Source organism: Odocoileus virginianus, chromosome 4 (assembly GCF_023699985.2).
Source record: "Odocoileus virginianus isolate 20LAN1187 ecotype Illinois chromosome 4, Ovbor_1.2, whole genome shotgun sequence".
Taxonomy (NCBI): Eukaryota; Metazoa; Chordata; class Mammalia; order Artiodactyla; family Cervidae; genus Odocoileus; species Odocoileus virginianus.
The window spans coordinates 14,734,276-14,758,111 of NC_069677.1; the positions used below are offsets into that span (position 1 = coordinate 14,734,276).

General features: G+C 33.5%; 1 protein-coding gene and 1 pseudogene across 5 annotated transcripts in view; both read left to right on the plus strand.

Annotated features, from left to right (window-relative positions):
- The window catches only part of ACAP2 (ArfGAP with coiled-coil, ankyrin repeat and PH domains 2), a 162,286-nt gene that overhangs the window by 110,952 nt on the left and 27,498 nt on the right, over window positions 1–23,836 (plus strand). For 3 of the 5 annotated variants that reach the window (XM_070466206.1, XM_020877838.2, XM_020877842.2), the window contains 6 exons: window positions 1,883–1,957; window positions 7,222–7,334; window positions 11,502–11,522; window positions 14,628–14,679; window positions 15,973–16,073; window positions 16,657–16,762. In XM_070466206.1, coding sequence (XP_070322307.1) covers window positions 1,883–1,957; window positions 7,222–7,334; window positions 11,502–11,522; window positions 14,628–14,679; window positions 15,973–16,073; window positions 16,657–16,762 — 468 coding nt within the window. The remainder of the gene's footprint in view (window positions 1–1,882; window positions 1,958–7,221; window positions 7,335–11,501; window positions 11,523–14,627; window positions 14,680–15,972; window positions 16,074–16,656; window positions 16,763–23,836) is intronic. The other 2 variants (XM_020877840.2, XM_020877843.2) reach the window with 1 other exon arrangement.
- Window positions 3,120–3,265, plus strand: LOC139034947 (U1 spliceosomal RNA; annotated as a pseudogene).

Sequence of the window (23,836 nt, forward strand, 5' to 3'; positions counted from 1 at the left end):
CGACAGAGGGAGAAAGAATTTTCTCTCTTTTCTGCTGTAATAGCAGTGAAGTGGGATACAGTTGAGAAGTTTACTACCAATTTGACAGTTTACTACCATCACTGGCTTTATAGTACTGGTGTGGAAGGTGTGTGCATGCAAGTTTTTAAATATCAGTTTGAATCTTGGAAGTGCCTCCTACTGCAGTTCAGCCTGAATGTACAAAAAACATTTACATCATTCAATTAAAGGCTGTAAAACCAGGGTATAATGATTATCCCACTCATTCACTATAAGAAACCATTAAGGACAAACATTTTCCTAGTGCAGCATTACCATTAAATCAGTGTGACATGTCACTATGGTGTGTATGCCTTAGATCCAAAAGTAGAGTAATATAGTTGCCATCTAAATGAAGTATTTTGTAGTAGTGATCGTTCTGTTCTCATATATTTTCTTTTGTTTTTTTATTATTATTCAGTGATAATTAAGATTCTGTGGCCAGAATTAGTCTCCTGTAGGAAAAAAAAACACCATTTGTGATAGAGAGTCAATAAACATCACATAGTCTTTTAAGAAGGCCTTTTTCAGTTTTGTTCTTAAAGGATATAAATGAAGGCATTTGGACATTTACTACTTCATCTTTCTCCATAGTTTGTTGATATCGACATTTATTAATTTATCACACATTAGGCAGTTCAAGATGATGGGTGTTCAAAGGTGAAATGACGTACATCACAGTTTAGGATAGTAGACACACCTAATGGAGTATTTTATCTATTTTCTTTTGAATTTTTAATTTTGTATTGGGGCGTAGCTGATTAACAATGTTGTGATAGTTTCAGGTGAGCAGTGAAGGGACTAAGCCATACATATACCCGTATCCATTCTTCCTCAAACCTCCCTCCCATTCAGACTTTCACATAACATTGAGCAGAGTTCCATGTGCTATATATTAGGTCCTTGTTGGTTAACCATTTTAGATGTATTTTAAATATATTTAAATATTTTAAATATAGCAGGGTGTACATGTCCATCCAAAGCCCCCTAACTATCCCTTCCCCTGAAAATAAGTTCATTTTCTAACTTTATGAGTCTCTTTGAGTATTTTAAACCTAATTGTTTGTTACTTCAGCAAAGAGGAATTCAAGAAACTAGTGCTTTTGTCCTAAAACTGGAAATCAGGTATTTCTCTTCTGATGGAAAGGAACAAGAATGAAACGGGATTTTATGATTTCATAAGTTTTTACAATTTTTTTTAAAGAAAAGTTAATGATTTTATACCTTGACCTAAGGACTGACTTCTTTCCTGTTTTACTCTACTCTACTCTATTCTATTTTCTTTCTCTTTTATCTGTTGGGTTATTTTTTCTACCTTTTAGATTTTATTATAATACTCGGAAGCCAGCTTGAAAGCATCATGCATCTTGAGTGATTGGAAGTGTCTGTTATGTTGAACTTGTGAGTGCCAGCACACATTAAATTAGTTGCTAGATTTTGCTCTTTGGGGAAAAAAAATCACCAGTATATCTTCTTTCTGTCTTTGATAGTAACTGCTAGAATTGCTGAGCGTATCTAGCTGGCCACTTAATCTAGAGTAATTCTCCTTAATTAAAGGAGTGAACTCGTTATCATTGTTGTACCCTAGACAAGGCCACCTGTCACAATTGCTTGACATGTGATTGTTCTCAGAAACATTTTCCCTAGAGGAGTTTTAGACATTCTCAAAGAGGATATGAAACCAGAAAAAAAAAGAACTTTCATTTTATGGTTGTAGCCAAAATGCCTTTTTAGGTAAACCTAAGTTGACTGACTTATTTGGAATATGATTTTTGAAAAGTAATTGTATCTTTCTTTTTCAACTTTTAAGTCTCTCTCATTTACTCTTTATTTTCTTTTGCAGTTGGACCGACTGGTTGTAGATGCAGCAAAGGAGAAAAGAGAGATGGAGCAGAAACACTCCACCATTCAACAGAAGGTACTTGAGGGGAGGAGTTAGAGGAGATTAATTCCCTTTTTATACAATTTTTTGATTATTGGTTTCAGCAAGGTATCACATTGAAGTAAATTCTTTGAATTGCCTTAATAATTAAATTGTGTAGATGAATTCCTCCATTTTTGTAAAACACAAAATATTTTTCCAGTGTTGAGGTATGTATTTTACTTTTCTTTCATATCAAAATATTTGAGAGCCATGCTCTTGAACAAGTTTATAAAAAAGTCAGTCTCTTAGGGCCTTAACTGATTTAAAAGTGGCCCTTGCATGCTAAGTCACTTCAGTTGTGTACAACTCTTCACGACCCTATGGACTGTAGCTTGCTAGGCTCCTCTGTCCATGGAATTCTCCACGCTAGAATACTGGAGTGGGTTGTCATTTCCTTCTCCAGGGCATCTTCCTGACCCAGGGATTGAACCTGTGCCTCTTAGGTCTCCTGTGTTGGCCAGTGGGTTCATTACCACTTGGGCCACCTGTGAAAGCCCTTAGTTAGAATTTAAAATACTGCTTATAGTTTCAGTTAGGATATCACCAGGACTTCCCAGGTGGGGTGAGTGGTAAAGAACCCACCTGCCAATGCAGGAGACACAAGAGACGTGGGTTTGATCCCTGGGTCAGGGAGGATTCCCTGGAGTGGCAACCCACTCCAGTATTCTTGCCTGGAGAATTCCATGGGCAGAGGAGCCTGGAGGGCTACAGTCCATAGGGACACAAAGAGTCATACATGACTGAAGCGACCTAGCCTGCATGCATGCAAAATATCACCAACCCCTGTAAAAATGTGTGTGTGTGTTAACTAGCAATTTCCAGCTTCAGTCACTCTTAAGGCAACACTTACCCTCTCAAGTGATGCTGAAGTTTCACTTGCATTTCTTGTTAACTTACCTAAGCCTAGGTAAAGTAATATCTGAAAAATATGTATTTAAAAATGAAGATTTTAAAAAAAGATTAAAATGTGAAACCAGGTTTTATTTCTTTGTGCTGAAAGCTTTGAATATGATATACCTGGAACTCAGTGTAATAATATTTTATACAGTCATCAGTGTGGTTTTTTTGTGTGTGTGTGTGTGTGTAGTCATCTGAAAATAAAAGGATAGAACCGGCGGTTGAATGTGTGTAAAAAATGTGTGAAAAGATGTCTTCTGTAGTTACCTGGCAGGAGCAGTACCACGATTATGAGGGTGGTTTTCCCAAGGGGAGGCTTCTCCACCCCTCTCCTGCAATTTCCCCAAATGTGGGAAACATGACTGCATAATTTTTGGTAGTGGAGGACTGCCGTCATAACCTCCCTAAAAAGAAAAAAAAAGATGTCATCTAGTATTGCTTTAAGAAATCTATCCTCTAGGTATTGAGCAGTCAAATCAACTTTTGTTATGGTTTATTTAGAATTTAAAATGCCAGTAAACTAGATCTAATATAGAAGATGTCAGTGAAAAAAAAAAAGAAAGTGAAATCAGTAATAAAAGTTAAATTTTTTTTGGTGATGGGTTGTTAATACTCAGAGAGAAGCATCTTTTAAAAAGGGGAAGATTTTTTTACCAGATAATGTTTAATTCATTTCTTCTAGTTATAGTCAGGTAAGACTGCCTCCATGTTTTATTTTGTTTAAAGTTAGAATCACTTTTGGTTGGATAACTTGTTTTAATGACATTACTATGGAAAGATTTTTAAGAATTGGGACCAGTCATTTTTAATTAAAATGAGAGGTCATGATATTTAGAAGCATGTGACTGTTTAAACTGAATTATTTAATGAATATTATGCATCTTTTAATATGTTTCCCTATTGTATGTCAGTGTCATACTGAATGTCCAAGAGTAGTAGATTATTAAATCTGATTAATGAATTGGATTTTAAATAGTGATCAGTTGTTGTTTTCCTTAAAGAGAATAATGCTGTTTTTGCTTATTATGAGTACTTAACCTTTTTTTTTTTTTGGCCCTTAAATGCTGACCCAAGGCTGCATTACAGGTAAAAAAAGGAAAAGACCTAATCAAACTAAAAAGCAAGGAAACGTATGTCTAATGTAATTATTTAGATCTTTTGGAATTGAAATAGATCAGTTGAAGAAACAGTGGTGCTGTGCACATTCATGTACATGCCTTTTGGATATGTGCACGAATTTCTGATAGATTTAGACCTAGGAATAAGATTGCTGGGTCATACCGTGTGTGTATGTGTGTATATATGTTCAATGTTAGTAGATAATGCTGTTATTTTCCAAAATGTTATACCATTCCGGGTAAGCAGAACTGTGTGAGAGTTTCCGTTGCTCTTTGCCACCTCATCATATTGTGAGAGTTTTCAATTTTTTTTTTGCCTATTTTGGTGAGTAGATATGGACATCTTGTGGTTTTAATTTATGCTTTAGTCACTAATGACCTTCTCCGATGTCTGTTGGTCATTTGGATATCCTCCTTGTTAAATGTCTGTTAGTCTTTCTCTCACTTTTCCATCAGGTTGTCCAACTAACTGTTGATCATATCCTCAAATATTCTAGACGTTAGTCCCCCTTTGGGGTATATACATTTTAAATTTTCACATAGTTTTAAAAGTATCTTTTCTGTTCGGTGCCTTTTGTGTCCTTCCCAACCCAAGATCACAACAATATATCTCCTGTAAAATCTTCTGTTTGTGTGTGCATGCTAAGTCGCTTCAGTTGTGTCTGACTCTTTTCGACTCTTTGGACTGTAACCTGCCAGGCTCCTGTCCATGGGAATCTCTAGACAAGAATACTGCAGTGGGTTTTCATGCTCTTCCCAATCCAGGGATTGAGTCTGTCTTTGGCAGGAAGACTCTTCTTCCCACTAGAACCACCTGGGAAGCTTTGCTTTTTATATCTAGGCCTTTAATCAGTCTGTAATTGTGTGTGTGTGTGTATGTGTGTGTGTGTGTGTGTGTGTGTGTGTAGTTTGAGGTAGAGATCCAGTTTCCTTTTATTTTCACATTGGTAGCTAGATGATCTAGATTCGGTTATTAAAAAGTTTGTTTTTCCCCAACTACTCAGTGTTGTATACTCTTTTACATAGGACATTTCCATACATGTGAGGTCTGTTTCAGACTCTCTATTCTGTTTCATTGGTCTTTTTGTCTTAATTACACCAATACCATGCTATCTTAATTGTTTTAGCTTTAAAGCATATCTTGGTAATCTGACAAAGCAAAGCCTCCTACCTGCCCTTCTTCAAAAGTGAATTGCTAAAGTTCTGTATGTCCATATAAATACAGCGGCTTTTCAGGTTGCATAAAAATAGCTTTGCATTGGATCTGTGAATGAATTTGGGGAAGAATTAATATCTTTATTTTAAATGTCTTCTAGTTCATGAGCTTTGAATATTTCTCTGTTCATTTGTTTTTTAAAATATCCTTCATAAAATTTCATCATTTTCTTTATCTTTTGGTAGGTGTATTTCTAGATACTTGTATTGGAAATATTGTTGTAAATGTTATCCTTTAAAAATATATTTTCTCACTGTTTACTTTTGTTGTATATTAGAATAAAATTTGATATTTGCGTGTTGATTTTTTAACCAGTAGTAGTCTTTTTAAGCTCTCTTTACTACTACTACTAATATACCTCTGAATTCTTTTGGATGTGAAGTGAACAGTTACATCGTCTGCAAATAATCCTTTCCTTTTTGTTTATCTTGCTGGCTAGGACTTTCAAAATAATCTTTTTTTTTTTTTTCATTTATTTTTATTAGTTGGAGGCTAATTACTTTACATCATTACAGTAGTTTTTGTCATCAAAATAATCTTGAATCAAAGTGCTTATAGTGGTCTTTCTTGTCTTGCTTGCAATTTCAAAAGGGAAAATTTCATTTGAGTCCCTTCATTGTCTTGCCTTATATTCCTTGGGCTCCACACCAAAGCTTCAAGTTCTCCTGATAAGACAAACCTCTGATGTTACAAAGAAATCTTTGGAATGTTGCCAAACTCGATTATATCTATTGCTGACATAATTTTGTCAGAATAATTAAATAAATTATAGCTCCAAATAAATTTTAAATGAAGGAATTAAAATTTCCTTGATTTCCCACCCCCCAAAGTAAAAGCAGAAAGAAATGTAGCAGTTTATTTACAGATTATTTCATTTGATTATTTTGGATTATCATGTCCTTCATGATTAAGTTTTGAGATTTATCAGCAGTGTTTGCGTGTAATTGTGAAGTTTGCCTGCTTCCTTTTCCCATCATCGTGGACTCTAAGATTTAGAAAGCTCTTAGGTGATTATCACTCTGCTCCTCCAGTGCAGAACCCCTGCTTTCCAGTATTCTTGGCAGATGGTCATCCAGTCTCTACCAAAATCTTTCTCAAGTTGGAAAGTCTACTCCTCTCTAATAGTAAAGCATTCTAATTTTGCTTATTGGTCCAGAAGTAATTTTGAAGTTTCAAGACTGATTTTTTAGAGTTTTCAATTTGGACATCACAATGATTTTTCAGTTTTGTTGAAATTACTTTGGAAATTCAACAGGAAATATTTTAAATATAGAATTTCTGATTTTAAAATTTAGTTGCTCCTTGGAGGAAAATTGAAAGTTTGAATTGCATTCAAGTGAAAACTAGGATGGTTAGATGATTGAGGATAACTATGAGTGATTTTATAATCCTTATAAAAAAGTGAACTTGGAATGCCTACTTCACACTGTGGTGGTGCTTCTTTGCAAAAATAAACTTTTTGTAATTCTGTTCTTGAACCCCCAAATAGTGGAGTTATTGTTTCTACCAAGAACCGTATAACAGTATAAAACTACCATAATAGTAATATATTTAGAAAATAGTGGTAGATTTAACTAATCCCAAGTAGAAATACATATATTGCTTTAAAAAAATTGTTAGCAGACACATCAATATTGGGATTAAATGAAAACATTTAAAACAACACCCATAGAATATCACGTTGTTCCCTTTGTCTATTTTTTACATATTATTTTGTTCTTTTAATAACAGTGTGTACATTTTATTTATCCAGGTTATATAATTTGTAAAATTTTTGTATTTGTTTTTCTCTTTTAATGTGTATTCTGTATAGTTGTTTGTCTTATTGCATAATAGTCCACTGAATTACATTAATATGTTGAAGCATTCTTCTATTATTGAACATTTAGGCTTCCCCTTATGAATGTTGTTGATATAACTATCCTAATACAATGCTTTTCTACTGTTTGAGCTGTTTCTCTAGGATAGATTTGTCTAGGGAAACCAGTAAAAACCATACAAACTTTTTAATGTGTTATTTTGTTTAGGATTTCTCCAATGATGATTCTAAGCTAGAATATAACGTAGATGCTGCAAATGGCATTGTTATGGAAGGTTATCTGTTCAAACGTGCCAGCAATGCCTTCAAAACTTGGAACAGGTAATATATTTCAAACACTAGTCTTGCTCTTTCTATATCCTCTGTTTTCTGACTTTCTCTGTGGTTTAGTGACTCTTTCCTTCATAATTCTCTACATTCACAGTCCCTAGTAACTTTTCTGAACTACGTGTATTGGAGATAAGTTGCCTCTCTAGGAAAAAGACCTTAAGAAGCAAGTGAAAAATAACACTAGCAAATCTAAATTGTAAAATTTGAGCAAAGTTTAAATCAGGAAGCAAGAAGAGTTTTTATAATGCTTGGTGTGTAATGACTAGGTTACTACAATGAATAAGTTTTTAGATGTGAGCTTCCTCTGATATTTGCTATGAAATAGATCTGATTGGAAGTTATATATTGAGTATAATGGATGAATAGGACAAGTGGGCTTTTTTTCCTTTTTTGGGTTCCTCCTTTGTATGTGTGTTTATATACATATTTACTTAATTTTGGCTTGTGAATCTTTAAGTGAGGTGATCCTGGTTTCTTGATCTTTTCAATAACTTTAACCGGGCTTTTTAGAATGTGGGATGAGTTTTATATGTGAAGTGTATATGGCAGCTGGTACTCCTTTTTTCTTAACTTGATGCCTACTGAAGACTTAAATGTTTTTTCTAAACTGATTGTTTAAAATAAATGTTGATCAAATAAATATCTTTTAAATGAATATGTAAAATATATTATTATATTTCTCATGTATTAATAAAGTGAAGTAACTTCAGACATGAAGGCAAAAGGAAAGAGTGATTGTCTCTGGATCATCTTTCTGAATAGCAGTGATTAGTCTTTTTATTCAAGGATAACTCCTTTGTGGAAAAAGAAAGAATTATTTTGTAATAGTTGAGAATAGTATCAGATTCTGGTTAATTGATTTAATTACTATTATTGGTTGAATGTGTATATTTTATTTGCTACTTGAACAGGATATGAATTCACTTAATGATAGAGAAGATTGTTTTCTTTTTTAAAAAAGTGGACATTAGCAAAATAAATAGAATTTTCTTGGTAAGTTTAATTTGGTATACATTTTTGCTAATTTAACTGGAAACGATTATGCTTGAATATTCAAAATATTGAAATGGATTCTTTGTGCACTTATTTTGAGTTCTTGGTGATGAGGTTATATTCAAAAAATATTTACTGATACTTTCAAATGTCATTTTAGTATCACTGTGTCAGTGTTATTTGTATCAATTTAGTGTCAGTGTCCTTGAGTATCTCCTTAGCATTTGATATTGTCAGATGTTTAAATGGGACATGGTGTGTTGTATTTGAAGTAATTGTTCTTTACTTGAGAATGAATATAAACGGGAAAGAATGGTGATTGTATTTGATATTAAGTTTCTTTGAGTGATGTAGAACTTTAAAAATAATACTTGAATATAGGAGGATCTACTCAGATGGCCTGGTTAAGAAAAAAGGTTTTAACTGTTGTAAAGTAAAAATGTAAAACTGAAATTCTGTTTTCTAAACTGTAAAAATAAAGCCAATAATCTTTTAAGCCTTTACTGGCAAATTTCCCTGACCAGAGTAGGAAATTAATATAAGAAATAGTGTGATTGTCATTTTTTAAATGAAGAGTTTTAAACCAGTACAATTTCACGAGATAATGTTAAAATTGAATTTTAACCTTCAGATTTCAAAACAACTTTCTTAAAATTTAACACAGTGAAAATACAATAAATCCATAAAAACCATACCATTATGTTAAGAAGAAATGAAATGAACTTCCATGGAGTACTCTTAGTCAGAAATGCTCGAAGACTTCAAAATGAAGCACAATAAGTGTTAGTGGAAAATTACATTCCCATTTAGGACAACAGAAGAAAATTAATTAATTCAAGCATGGATCTTTTTGTTCTTATATGTTTCATGAATTTTATTAATCGGCATAGACATTAAACCATAACTAAAATCAGTAGAGAATAGCTGTTAAATTCTCAATTTGCAGATATGTTACCTACCATTTGCCAAGTAAGAATGATAGTAACTTTGAAAATGATGCCACCTTTTAAAGGAGATGCCATTTCTATATGGTAGGATAACAGTTATTGATTAAAATCACAGATTGTAGTTAACACCCTGATATTTAGTAAAGAAAATGGAAGTGCAGGGACATGTTTGCTCATTCAAGGTCATATACTTGGTTTGTGACAAAATTGAGGCTCAAAACCTGGCATTTTAGGAAAGTTGCTATGAAAATGCAAACAGTCTGTATTTTGATAAGATACGATACAGCTTTGGTAAAAACAACAACAAAAATAGTTTAAAAACTATTTTAAAAAACTTTCCTAATGCATTTGCATTATTAGGAATAAATTATGGATAGCAAATTATTCATTTTCATATACCTTTAAAGAATATTTTGATGAAAACACTAATTAAAAGCAGACTTATAAATAATACAGCGTATAAACATAAGAAACTCTTGTCAAAGACAGAAGTCAGCAACCTTTTAACAAAAGTCTTAAATATTTTACAGGTTATAGGTCAATAACTATAAAAGGGAGAAGAAAGAGAAGCCTCTTAAATGTTACTTAGAATTCTCTTCTGCTTTTCAATTTTAAAAATTTGGAATGTATCTAAATTTTTTTTTTAATATGAGGTTACCAAAAATCTAGTCTCAGGAAATATTTGCAAATAATTTCCTTTTACCTATATATGATCTCAGACTCTTTCCTACTTGTCTAGTAAGTTCTATGTCCAGCTTAATTTAATATATTTTACTAGCCTCTGAATAAAAGACTGTGTATTTGTGATATTTGTGCCTTAGCTACAAAAATCCAGGAATTCAACTGTTCAAGCATACAGATTTTTTTCTGCCCACTTTTTTTTTTTTAAGGTTGTTTGTGGATTCGTTTTAGGAAACATACTTTCTTGTAGTCACTCTGAGAGGTTTCAGTCATGTGATGACAAATTTGCTTTTGTCTATAGCTTTATGGACTAGAAGCACACATATTTCAGAGTCAACTTTTAAAAAAGATCTTCCTGAGAGAAATGTGAATTTGACTAGGAATTTCCAGTCAGTTTTAAAACCTGATGCTATATTTCATAAAATCTAAGTATAATTTGAAAGCATCATTCTGTAATCTGAAATTTAACCAAAGAGATGGTATTTTTATGTGGTATGATTGAAATGGTGTAAGAAGTGAAATGTTTTATGTCTTATGTGAATTGTTGAGCTTATTTTTCTCGTTGGTTTCAGATTTCTAATTTGTAGTGTCTCTTAAGATTTTTAAATGTCTGTAATATATATTTTTTGAAGATGTGATATCTACAAAATAGTCTTTCCAGACCATCTTCTCAGTGTGGCAACTTCATTTCAAGCTCAAGTCAGAGCTAGATGGATTACTAATACCTATATTTCTCTTTTGCTTTTCATGATAAATTTAGAAAGTATGAAGGAACAATAAAAATAATTAAATATTATCATTATTTAGTAATGAACTGTTAAAACTAATAAGGAAATGGAATAATTAACACTGTGCTCGGTCTTTGTTAAATTGGAAAATGTAGCTAAAAGCATAAAATGTATTATACAGTATCTTAAAACAAAGTATTCTGTTTCTAGTACAGATAGAAATAAGAAGTGCATACATAGATTAAAGATAAACTCTACCTATGTGTGGCCTTAGAGTGTCTGCTATCATTTGATGAAAAGAGGATGAGCCGGTGGGAGGAGCTTTTCCTTTTGAAATGTTCTCATTTGTTTCAGGTTTATGTAGACATAGCTGTAGTGATTGTTTTCTTTAATTTTTTAAGATGAAAAAAGGTACTATTTATATTTTAGAGATATAACCATAGAGGTAGATAACTCCCAATAATAGTAAATTGTGCGAATATTCTCAATAGTAGAGTGTACAGAATTTTCCCTGCCATAATGCTTTGAAGAATATTTTGAATATTTATAAAATATTAGCCTTTCAGATTCCCAAGTGTTGGAATTAGTTATATAAATGCGTATATCTATATCTATATATATATAATATCAGCAAAATGCAACAGATATTCTTGATTCTTTTGTTAGGTTATGAGCTTAAGCTGGTTCCTTTAATTCTTGCTTTGTTTTCATATCATGCTAGTCCTTTGCTTATTTTGCACATTTGCGTTTTCATTCTTTTACCACCTTTCCCTTATGTTTTAATCCTGCCCCATTTTTTCACATGACAGGAAAAAGCCCGATCATATCAGGTACCAAATGGCTTCCTTCCCCTCACCCCTGCCTTACTCCAACTTCCTCTTTGGCACGAGAAAGCTCGTAATTAACCTGCATTTCAGTTGGATTACTTGCAATGGATATAAAGTCTCTTTATGTTTTAAATTGGGAAGAAAATGTAAACATCTTATTTGAGGAACAGAATTATACCTTTTCATTGCTTATATCCTCAATTTGTTTTAATCTGGAAAGGAACATTTGATGTGTAAATAGTTGTCCAAAGAAGACATAGCTTCAGTAATACGAGTACTATGAGTAGGTATGTATGCGTGTATGTGTACACACACGCACATACATTTATACACACACACATATGTATATATGTAGGTATGTGTTTTTTAGGGGAAATAAGCTAGTAAATGCTTTTTAAATTTTTGAAGTAGTAATTAGGTATTAGTCTCTTTGGTAATCACCTTATTAATTATGTTTAAAAGAAACATTGACAATTCCTAGCTTTTTTGTTTGTTTTACCACTTTGGTCTTTTTCCTTGTGAAAACTAAATCGAATTTTAAATAAAGGAACATGTATATGTTTAAGCTTTTAATTTTACTAAATGTTAACTATTTGGCATCTATATGAATCTGCACATGAACCCATCATTTGTATGGTTTTAGTGATAAAGCTTCTACTTTTAAAAATAAATAGTGATAAAGATTTAAAAGTTTGGCTTTTACCCATGTTCTTGATTTCAAGTAAGTCCTGGGACTAGTGTTCAAAAATTGTAAAAGATACTTGATTTATTTTTTAATGTATTCCCCCTCAATTTTGTCATATAGAAACTCTCATTGATATTTAAAAACTAATATTTGTTTATGAATGAAAATTTTGGTCTAAAATTTTTATTGTTGTTGTATCAATTTGAGATAGATATAAAGTGGTGTCTTAGTTTTCTTAAAACCTAAAAAATTTCACTTTTGGATACTTATATTTTGGCTTTTTGGTCAGTTTATGAATCTTGTAGAATATAGTATAGTTGTCAGCATAATGCTTTCCAACATTTGTCTTTTTTATTATTTAATTACCTTTTAAAGTATCTTCAAATTGTGGGTGGCATGAGCTTGAAATATTAAATATTTTTCCATATCCGGTAGATTGTGAATATTTTTCCTTTTATTGGAGGTCTTAATAATAACTAGGATTATTCATTCTATAGGAGCAAAGATTATATTTTATTTTGCTTACCTGATAAAAGTCTTGATCAATGTAAATGAGTATAGTTAGCTTTTTTTTTTTTAATGGTAGAGGAGGGGAGATAGCATCATAAGACATACTGAGTTTAGCAATTAAAATTTTTTTCTACCCAGGATAGTTGTGATTTTTTTCACTTAGGAGATGTGAAATTAAGATGAATTCATAGTGTCTTGAATTTATAATATAAACAAAAATTGATGATGTGAGAAAATTCCTCATAAGCAGATAAATGGCAGGGGAACTAAGTTTCAGAAATATAAATGATCTATAAAGTTAATAAACAGAATCTAACAAAAAACCATAAGTTTTTATCTAGTGTTTTGTTTTTATGTTTAGAGGCTATTATTCTAAGATTTAGCAGGTCAAAAGAAATTTACTTTCTGATGACCTCAGAAGCATTAAAAGTTTACCTGGTTGCTTTTCCATTGTTCAGTGAAATTCTTTGTAGTTTTTCATCAAATTATATAGTATTACTATATATAAAACAAGAATTTTTATTAATATAGTTTACTTCAAATGATTTTTAAAATAATACTTGAATCAGTATCAGAGATTGTTTCCATTGCATGTCATCCCATGTGGCAGGGCTGCACCATTTTGTTTGTTTGGAGGTATTTCCTTTAACATTTCTAACCAACCATGTGTCCCAGAACAAAGAGACCGAGAAGTTCTTCCTTTTCTAGCCCATCTCTTGATGATTTGTGTTTAGAGGCAACCAAGTTGGTTTTATCTAGATGCTTGTTTAACAGATCTGTATTTTAATGGTAAAGGTGAATACCTTTTTAAATAGCAAGAAAACCTAACAATCTGTCTAGCTTAAAAATAGAAAAGCATCTAATCATTTTCTCAGCCTTGGAGAATTAACTTAAATTTTTTGAAAAAGAAGTTCTAAACGTGTCTAAATACAATTTTTAGTGCTTTGTACTAGTTTCAATGAAAAGGTAGAATCTCTATCTGCTAATAGATTAATAACTAATGTTTACAATAGAAATCATCTCACATGTAACTAATTTTAAAATAATGACTCAAATATTGTTTTACCTTTCATGCTTGATGAGAATTTTTGCTTCCTTTTATGAATGGCTTTTGGCTGTGATTTTTTTTTTTGTAAGTCTTCAGGTCTTTTATTGTTTTAATAAATTAGAATTAGTAAATATGCCATACATAGGTTAGTTTTTTCTTCTGAAGAGGATTGCAATAAAATGTCAATTAATTTACAGTAATGAGCAGAACAATATAAATAATTGGGTGACTCATTTTTAGTAATAACTTTGATTTTTCTGCTAAGAAGTATTTTACATGAAAGTAAGGCCAAGAGAATTGGCGACAGTCTCCTATTTGATATCATTTCTAAAAGGATGATATAATTTTCTGTTTTGCTTTACAGATCAAATGCTTGTTGAATTAGGTGCAGAAAGGTTGAAAACAGAGCACCATTTGTTTTGGTCTTTTATTGTATACAAATGAATAGTCTTATTTATAATATAAATTTATTTCTACTTTATAACACAAGCAAATTATTTTGGGGGAAAGCTTTAGTTATTTTTGGGGAAGCTCAAAAAGCTAAATTTTTATTTTTAAAAAAATTATTATTTGATAGTGGCACAAAGTATAACAACTTTTGTTAGGGTATAAATTTCTGACATAAAAATGAATAAAAAATATGGTAGTTTTATTTCTTATTCTGTGGTTTTAAATTGCCTGAAATTTTTAATTTCAGTAGTTATCTCATTGACATCAGTTTATATAAAGCAAAACAAAACAATGCTCTTCTAAAAACTTAATTACTATAAACTGTTTTTCTAGTACTTTCTCAAATATTTTGTTTCTAACAACAACTGAAATAAATTATGTTTGTGAAAATGTAATCTATTTTATATTTATTTAGACGCTGGTTTTCAATACAGAATAATCAGTTGGTTTACCAGAAAAAGTTTAAGGTAGGTGTTTTGTTAAGTAATTAAGTGAAAACCCATTGAATCCTCCCGTTTTTATCTGTTCCTGTTGGTATAGCACTGAAGTTCGTAAATATGTATGTGTGCAAAATTATCATTTGTTAGTTTTATATTTGGTTGTGTATAATAGGACTCAGGAGTGGAAAGTATCAACATTGTTTACTGAATTCTTAATTCCTGTCTTTGAGATGGATTGTTGTGTGTCTCAGGATTACTACTTTCATTGCTTCACATATTTCTTTGTCCATTTGTGAGACAGGAATTCCCTAATACTGTTTTGGTGCTAAAGGAAAGGTTGCATTTAAGAAATATCACCTTAGGGCCAAAAGTGGTAATAGAGAAGGGTTAACAATTACATTAAAATATAAGCTTGAATTAATTTAAATAGAAACGTCTAAATTTGTTAATATTGTTTTTACGTATTTGTTTTCTTGAGCCTGATTTTAAGAGTGAGGTATTTTCATTTAATGGAAAGGCATAATGAGATTATATGTGACTTGATAATGTTAAAGATAATTAGAGAAAAGAACTATTAGTTAATTGATGATTTGATTTTTACCTAGTTAACCTTTATGAATAATATGTTCAACTGTAAATTTCAAATACCCACCTACTTTCCTCTTGAGATGACACAATGTGAAATTTTACTTGCTAGGTTCTATGGTAGCAGGTTTATTTCATACAAATTCTTTAACTATTCAGTTCATGTTTTTTCTATCCTGATAAGCTTGGTTTTGAATTTTCTATTTTTATTAAGTACTAAAAAATGATTTAAAAAATTCTCATTTTCTTAGATATTTTAAGGAGCATGTAAAAGCTTTTTGTTTTTCTTTCAGTTATTAAAACTAGACTCATGAAAGGCTTCTTTTTTGGAGGAGAGTGGCTTTTATCATATGTGAGTGGGGATCAGGAGAAAAATCGATTTGAAAGAAAATGGAAGAAAATTAACAGGAAGCTAACATTTATTGAGCACCTGCTAATTGACTGTGAAGTGTTGGACTAAGTTTATATGAACTATTTCATTTAATTCTTATACAGCAATTTTATGAGGCAGATAAAATTAATAGGACATAATTACCTTTATACAGAATTAGTTATATCTATATTGATAACTCCTATTTCTGATCTAAAATAAGATCAAATATAAACCTTTAAAATTAGACCATTTATTCCAAGTACTGTTTTTTTTTCCAATACTGTTTTTAAGTATATTTTTATAGGTAGTGATATTTTAAAGTCTAGGTTGATAAATACAGGAGTTTTGTTTCCTTGTTATAGGATAATCCCACTGTGGTGGTGGAGGATCTCAGGCTCTGCACAGTGAAACATTGTGAGGACATAGAACGGCGATTCTGCTTTGAGGTGGTCTCTCCAACAAAGTGAGTGGTTCTAAAGAATTTGAGAGTTGTTTCCGTGTTTCTATAGGTTGTCTTAAAGAACTTTACAGAATACAGAAAGATTTGTTACAGTTGTAAGAGCTAAAGAGGAAAAAAGTGTTCTCAAATTAAATTTGAATTATGAATGATCACACACATATTAATGATTACAAGTCAGATATTTATGTAACTTTTATGCAGTATCATAGTCCTTAAATTCTGATGATTACTATGGCTATATGGAAACATTTTAACTGTCATGGTAATGAGCTGAAGTCATATATCAGATAAATTTCTTTGATAACTTATTATTTCATATGTCTCCCCAATGAAAAATATTAATGTTATTTTATGTGGCAAATTTAAAGTTTTTTTTTAATACACAGAATAGATGATTTGTTTTCAGTAGGTAATTTATTTCATTGGCTTCTTAATTTCTTTATGAACATACTACCTAAAGATAGTGAAATAAAACCTTTTAACACATTATTTTTTGTTAGAAAATTATATAGCAAAGTTGACAAAAAATAAACCTTATTTTTTGGGTTAATTTAGTGTCTGAGAAAACAATGTTATTTCCTTTTAGAAGTTGTATGCTTCAGGCAGATTCTGAAAAGCTGCGCCAGGCATGGATTAAGGCTGTTCAGACCAGTATTGCTACTGCTTACAGAGAGAAGGGTGATGAATCAGAGGTTAGTAAACAGTATTGCAATACGAAGTGATATTTTGCCAAAGTTTTTCATTTTAATTGTAACATTGCATGATTACAACATTCTTTTTTTATGGAGGATGATTTTTTGGTATTGAAATGGGTTTTATTTTTAAAGTATACATTTAGTTTCTTATTTATTTCTCTTGACTTTTCCTTTAATTCCAATATTTCAGTGTATGTTTAATCCAGTATTTGAATATGTGTCTCAGGTATTCTGATGCAAGTATTTTTCCTCAAATACTTTATTAATCTAATAAAACAGTGAATGTGAAAGGTAAACACTAAAACTGGCTGAAGAGCAAAAAAAAAAGGAAAGTTCATTATTTTTTAGTTGAAATCTCCCTGGAGAAGATAAGCTGAATATAGAGTCTGGGGTTGTAGTCTGGAGTTAGCTACCCAGTGAGTTTACAGACTCTTTTGAGCAAGGCCTTGAGTGAGTCTTAAGAAATGAAAAATGTCTTTATTCTATCCTCACATTTGTTAGTTTGGTTAAGTGTGGAATTTTTAGGTTGGTAGTGATTATTAAGAATTTTAATGGCAGTGTTTTCTTGTTTCCAGAGCTGCTGTTGGAGTCTTTCTTGTTAGCAGTCTTTAATATTCCTTCTCTCCAATTTCTTTGTTTTCTTTTTCTGAAATCTTTGGACTGGTCTTATGATTCTCTTATTTTTTGTGTGTGTGTGTGTGTGTTTTTTTGCTCTGCAATCTGGGAGATTTTACCAGTTAGTCTTCCAAACCTTCTATTGAATATTCCAGTTGTGCTAGCACATATTAATTTTGAAGAGTGTCTTTTTGTTTATTGAATGTTTATATACATCAACCTGTTCTTTTTTTCGTGCATGTGGTGTTAGAGTTGTGTTTATTAATCTTGACTGCACAGTATGATAATACAGGAAGTTTTAAAAAATCCTGGTGCTTAGGTGCCACCCCAGAACAGTTGAATGGAGTTGGGACCCAGACATCAGTATTTTTAAAAGCTTTCTACTAATAGGTGATTCCTCTGTTCAGGCAGTGTTGAAAACCATTTTATTAGGGGCTTTCCTTGGCTGTCTTGTTTATCTGCTCATGGTTGCAAGTGCTGTAAGAACATAGGCTTTGTTGACTGTGAGCTTCACCAAAGTGTGGACCATTTGTTGAGGAACAATTCGAGTTAGGATCTTTGGAGTCTTTTCAGCTAAGATTCCCCAGAAAAGACTCACTGTTCTCCTGTGTAGGAGTAAGGGGCTGGCTGGGAGTTAATTGCTGAGGAACCCAGCATTCAGTTATGTATATGTTCATTTAATCCTGTGCTACCTCCTTTTAGGTAAATGCCATCTAGTCACTTTCTGTTTTCTTTCTCAGTGAATGAACCTCTTGTCATTCTTTGTATGTCTTTATATGTCTTGTCATTCTTTGTATGTATTCTATGTCTTTGTAGTGAATAGTTCACTAATGGCAGCATTGGGGAGGGGACCTTTGATATAACTTCTTAATAATTTCTCTGACTTTTCATCCCCACTTCCAAGATTAACTGGTACAAATCTTTGAGCCTTTTGTCTATTATGCAATGTCAATTGATGAACTCTTAGATTTTTCTTACTATTTCCTTAGATTTTGCCTTGGTCTACTCTGTTACCATTCATCCAGCCACTTTGCAGCTCCCCAAATTTTGTTGCTTATTTTCTTTTCTGTTATCCCTATTCTTGTGGATAAATTTTTTTTTTAAATTAAAAAACCTTAAGTTTCTACATACAGTTCAGTTGCTCAGTCATGTCCTCCAACTCTTTGCGACCCCATGAACTGTAGCACACCAGGCCTCTTTGTCCATCACCAACTCCTGGAGTCCACCCAAACCCAATTCTATTGAGCCGGTGATGCTATCCAACAATCTCATCCTCTGTCATCCCCTTCTCCTCCTACCCTCAATCTTTCCCAGCAACAGGGTCTTTTCAAAAGAGTCAGCTCTTTGCATCAGGTGGCCAAAGTATTGGAGTTTCAGCTTCAACATCAGTACTTCCAATGAACATCCAGGACTGATCTCCTTTAGGATGGACTGGTTGGATCTCCTTGCTGTGCAAGGGACTCTCAAGAGTCTTCTCCAACACCACAGTTCAAAAGCATCAGTTCTTCTGAGCTCAGCTTTCTTTATAGTCCAACTCTCACATCCATACATGACTACTGGAAAAACCATAGCCTTGACTAGGCAGGCCTTTGTTGAGAAAGTGATGTCTCTGCTTTTTAATATGCTGTCTGGTTGGTCATAACTTTCCTTCCAAGGAGCAAGCGTCTTTTAATTTCATGGCTGCAGTCACCATCTGCAGTGATTTTTGAGCCCGAATAAATAAAGTCTACAGCTGTTTCCACTGTTTCCCCATCTGTTTGCCATGAAGTGATGGGACCAGATGCCATGATGTTAGTTTTCTGAATGTTGAGCTTTAAGCCAACTTTTTCACTCTCCTCTTTCACTTTCATCAAGAGGCCCTTTAGTTCTTCTTCACTTTCTGCCATAAGGGTGGTGTCATCTGCATATCTGAGGATATTGATATTTCTCCTGGCAGTCTTGACTCTAGCTTGTGTTTCCTCCAGCCCAGCATTTCTCATGATGTACTCTGCATATAAGTTAAATAAGCAGGGTGACAATATATAGCCTTGACATGCTCCTTTTCCTATTTGGAACCAGTCTGTTGTTCCATGTCCAGTTCTAACTCTTCCTTCCTGACCTGCATACAGGTTTCTCAAGAGGCAGGTCAGGTGGTCTGGTATTCCCATTTCTTTAAGAATTTTCCAGTTTATGGTGATCCACACAGTCAAAGGCTTTGGCATAGTCAGTAAAGCAGAAATAGATGTTTTTCTGGAACTCTCTTGCTTTTTCTATGATTCAGCAGATGTTGGCAATTTGATCTCTGGTTTCTCTGCCTTTTCTAAAACCAGCTTGAACATCTGGAAGTTCACGGTTCACATATTGCTGAAGCCTGGCTTGGAGAATTTTGAGTATTTACTAGCGTGTGAGATGAGTGCAATTGTATGGTAGTTTGAGCATTCTTTGGCATTGCCTTTCTTTGGGCCTGGAATGAAAACTGACCTTTTCCAGTACTGTGGCCACTGTTGTGTTTTCCAAATTTGCTTATAAAGTGCAGCACTTTCACAGCATTATCTTTCAGGATTTGAAATAGCTCAACTGGAATTCTATCACCTCCACTAGCTTTGTTCGTAGTGATGCTCCTCAGGCCCACTTGACTTCACATTCTAGGATGTCTGGCTCTAGGTGATTGATCACACCATTGTGATTATCTGGGTCATGAAGATCTTTTTTGTACAATTCTTCTGTGTATTCTTGCCACTTCTTCTTAATATCTTCTGCTTCTGTTAGGTCCCTACCATTTCTGTCCTTTATTGCGCTCATCTTTGCATGAAATATTCCCTTGTTATCTCTAATTTTCTTCCCATTCTATTTTTTCCCTTTATTTCTTTGCATTGTTTGCTGAGGAAGGCTGACAGAATGTGGTCCACTGGAGAAGGGAATGACAAACCACTTCAGTATTCTTGCCTTGAGAACCCCATGAACAGTATGAAAAGGCAAAAAGATAGGACACTGAAAGATGAACTCCCCAGGTCAGTAGGTGCCAATATGCTACTGGAGATCCATGGAGAAATAACTCCAGATAGAATGAAGGGATGGAGCCAAAGCTAAACCAACACCCAGTTGTGGATGGGACTGGTGATAGAAGCAAGGTTCGATGCCGTAAAGAGCAGTATTGCATAGGAACCTGGAATGTTAGGTCCATGAATCAAGGCAAATTGGAAGTGGTCAAACGGGAGATGGCAAGAGTGAATGTCGACATTCTAGGAATCAGTGAACTAAAATAGACTGGAATGGGTGGATTTAACTCAAATGACCATTATATCTACTACTATGGGCAGGAATCCCTTAGAAGAAATGGAGTAGCCATCATAGTCAACAAAAGAGTCCGAAATGCAGTACCTGGATACAATCTCAAAAACGACAGAATGATCTCTGTTCGTTTCCAAGGCAAACCATTCAATATCACGGTAATCCAAGTCTGTGTCCCAACCACTAATGCTGAAGAAGCTGAAGTTGAACGGTTCTGTGAAGACCTACAAGACATTCCAGAACTAACACCCCAAAAAGATGTCCTTTTCATTATAGGGGACTGGAATGCAAAAGTAGGAAGTCAAGAAACACCTGGAGTAACAGGCGAATTTGGCCTTTGAGTACAGAATGAAGAGGGCAAAGGCTAATAGAGTTTTGCCAAGAGAACACACTGGTCATAGCAAACACCCTCTTCCAACAACACAGGAGAAGACTCTACACATGGACATCACCAGATCGTCAACACCAAAATCAGACTGATTATATTCTTTGCAGCCAAAGATGAAGAAGCTCTACACAGTCAGCAAAAACAAGACCGGGAGCTGACTGTGGCTCAGATCATGAACTCCATATTGCCAAATTCAGGCTGAAATTGAAGAAAGTGGAGAATACCACTAGACCATTCAGGTATGACCTAAATCAAATCCCTTATGACTATACAGTGGAAGTGAGAAATAAAGTTAAGGGACTAGATCTGATAGAGTGCCTGATGAATTATGGATGGAGGTTCGTGACATTGTACAGGAGACAGCAATGAAGACCATCCCCAGGAAAAAGAAATGCAAGAAAGTAAAATGGCTGTCTGAGGAGGCCTTACAAATAGCTGTGAAAAGAAGAGAAGCGAAAAGCAAAGGAGAAGTAAGCCAGAAAGATAAAGACCATTACAGTATACTAACACATATATATGGAATTTAGAAAGATGGTAACGATAACCCTATATGCAAAACAGAAAAAGAGACTCAGATGTATAGAACTGACTTGTGGACTCTGGGAGAAGGCGAGGGTGGGATGTTTCAAGAGAACAGCATCGAAACATGTATATTATCTAGGGTGAAACAGATCACCAGCCCAGGTTGGGTGCATGAGACAAGTGCTCGGGCCTGGTGCACTGGGAAGACCCAGAGGGATCGGGTGGAGAGGGAGGTGGGAGGGGGGACCGGGATGGGGAATACATGTAAATCCATGGCTAATTCATTTCAATGTATGACAAAAACTACTGTAATGATGTAAAGTAGTTAGCCTCCAACTAATAAAAAAAAAAAAGAAAGAAAGAAAAGGAAAGACATACCCATTTGAATGCAGAGTTCCAAAGAATAGCCAGGAGAGATAAGAAAGCCTTCCTCAGTGATCAATGCAAAGAAATAGAGGAAAACAATACAGTGGAAAAGTTTCTAAAGTAGATTACAGGTATCATGTCATTCTACACTAAATAGTAATTTCTTAATACTGGCTATAACTCCGTCTATTCAGATGTCTTCAGTTGTCCTAAAAATGTCTTTTATAACCTGTTTTACAAAGTAGGATCTTAGTTTTGTAACTGGGCATTGCATCTAGTCCAGTGTTCCTTGTCTTTCAATCTAGAATATTTCCTTTTTTTTTTCCCCATGACTATGACTTGCTGGAAAGGTTAGGCTTTCTTTTCCAGTAGAATTCCTTGTCATAGATTACAACATAGGTGATGTGTATACTTCATGTTGCAATGAGAGAAATACAATATTGTTACCCAACCATTGCCAATGCTAAAATCTTCTTTGTGAAGATAAAGCAGACGTGTTGGATTAGGGAGATGACAGTGTGATCCCTTCATTGTCATGTTACATTTCCTTTCTTGTTCCTAGTCTATTAATACTTCATTGCTTTGTATAAAAAATCTTTTTCTTACTTTAACCCTATAAAATCTAGGCCCCATCAACCATTCATTTAATAGTTTTGTAGCTGAATTTGTAATTTTATTGGGAATTGCAAAATGATGATTTTCTAGTTCTTTCATCCCATATCCATTTATTAACTTGCATTCTTATGTGAAATACAGGTTTTCTTCATCAGTGGAGCTATTTAGTTAGTTTAATAAGAGATGCTTAAATTTTTTGCTTTTAATTTCCACATTTGGTTGATTTATTAGCTACTGAAGTGGGGACAGATAAATGTTTTGGGGGGTATCATTATAAGCTCATGGATTTTTAAAAGCATAATGGGTGAGGGTGGGATGTTTCGAGAGAACAGCATCGAAACATGTATATTATCTAGGGTGAAACAGATCACCAGCTCAGGTTGGGTGCATGAGACAAGTGCTCAGGTCTGGTGCACTGGGAAGACCCAGAGGGATCTGAAGAGAGGGAGGTGGGAGGGGGGATCGGGATGGGGAACACATGTAAATCCATGGCTGATTCATGTCAGTGTATGACAAAAACCACTACAATATTATAAAGTAATTAGCCTCCAACTAATAAAAATAAATGAAAAAAAAACATAATGGGTCCTAATTAATTTGTGGTAGTTACTCTTTTTTCACATTCAAATTATCACACCTTTGTCCAATAAGGACTCAGGTGATACCTTTCAAAATTCTCTAGTTTTTAGCGGAGTTGTGACAGGGAACAAATTTAGATATGTATCCAGATCATATTGATGAAGAAGCTAGTGGATGGCTGAAATACCTGTGTTAGCAGAATCGTACACCAGAGATAGTAGGTATTATAGGAAAAATAGAGATGGGGCCAACCTAAAACCTACCTAAGTTTGTAACTTGAATAATTTTAGGAACTTTAAAATCTCAATAAAAATATTAGCACAGTTGAATTCGTAGTAAATAAACACTATAGTATAGAGGACATATAGGACTTATCTTTAAAAATTGGTGAAGATAGCTTAAAGGACGGGTATAAAAGGGTTGCGGCTTTGGTGACATGTGCAGAACACATAAATATCAGAGAAGATGGTGTAGTAAACACTTTCAAGTCATAGCACATGGCCAAAATGAGCCAAGAAGAATGAAGGATGGGTGTCATTTTCAGTCCCGTATTCCTTGAAGTGTCCAGCCCAGGTTCTCCTGTGTTACTGTTCTTTACTATCAGCTTCTCTTAAGTTGGTGCCAAAGCATTAGCTAATAAAGGAATACTGAGTGAACAAGCATCATCTGTGCATTGACATCCTTTTTCTGTATGATAATTGCTTACGAGCTAATTC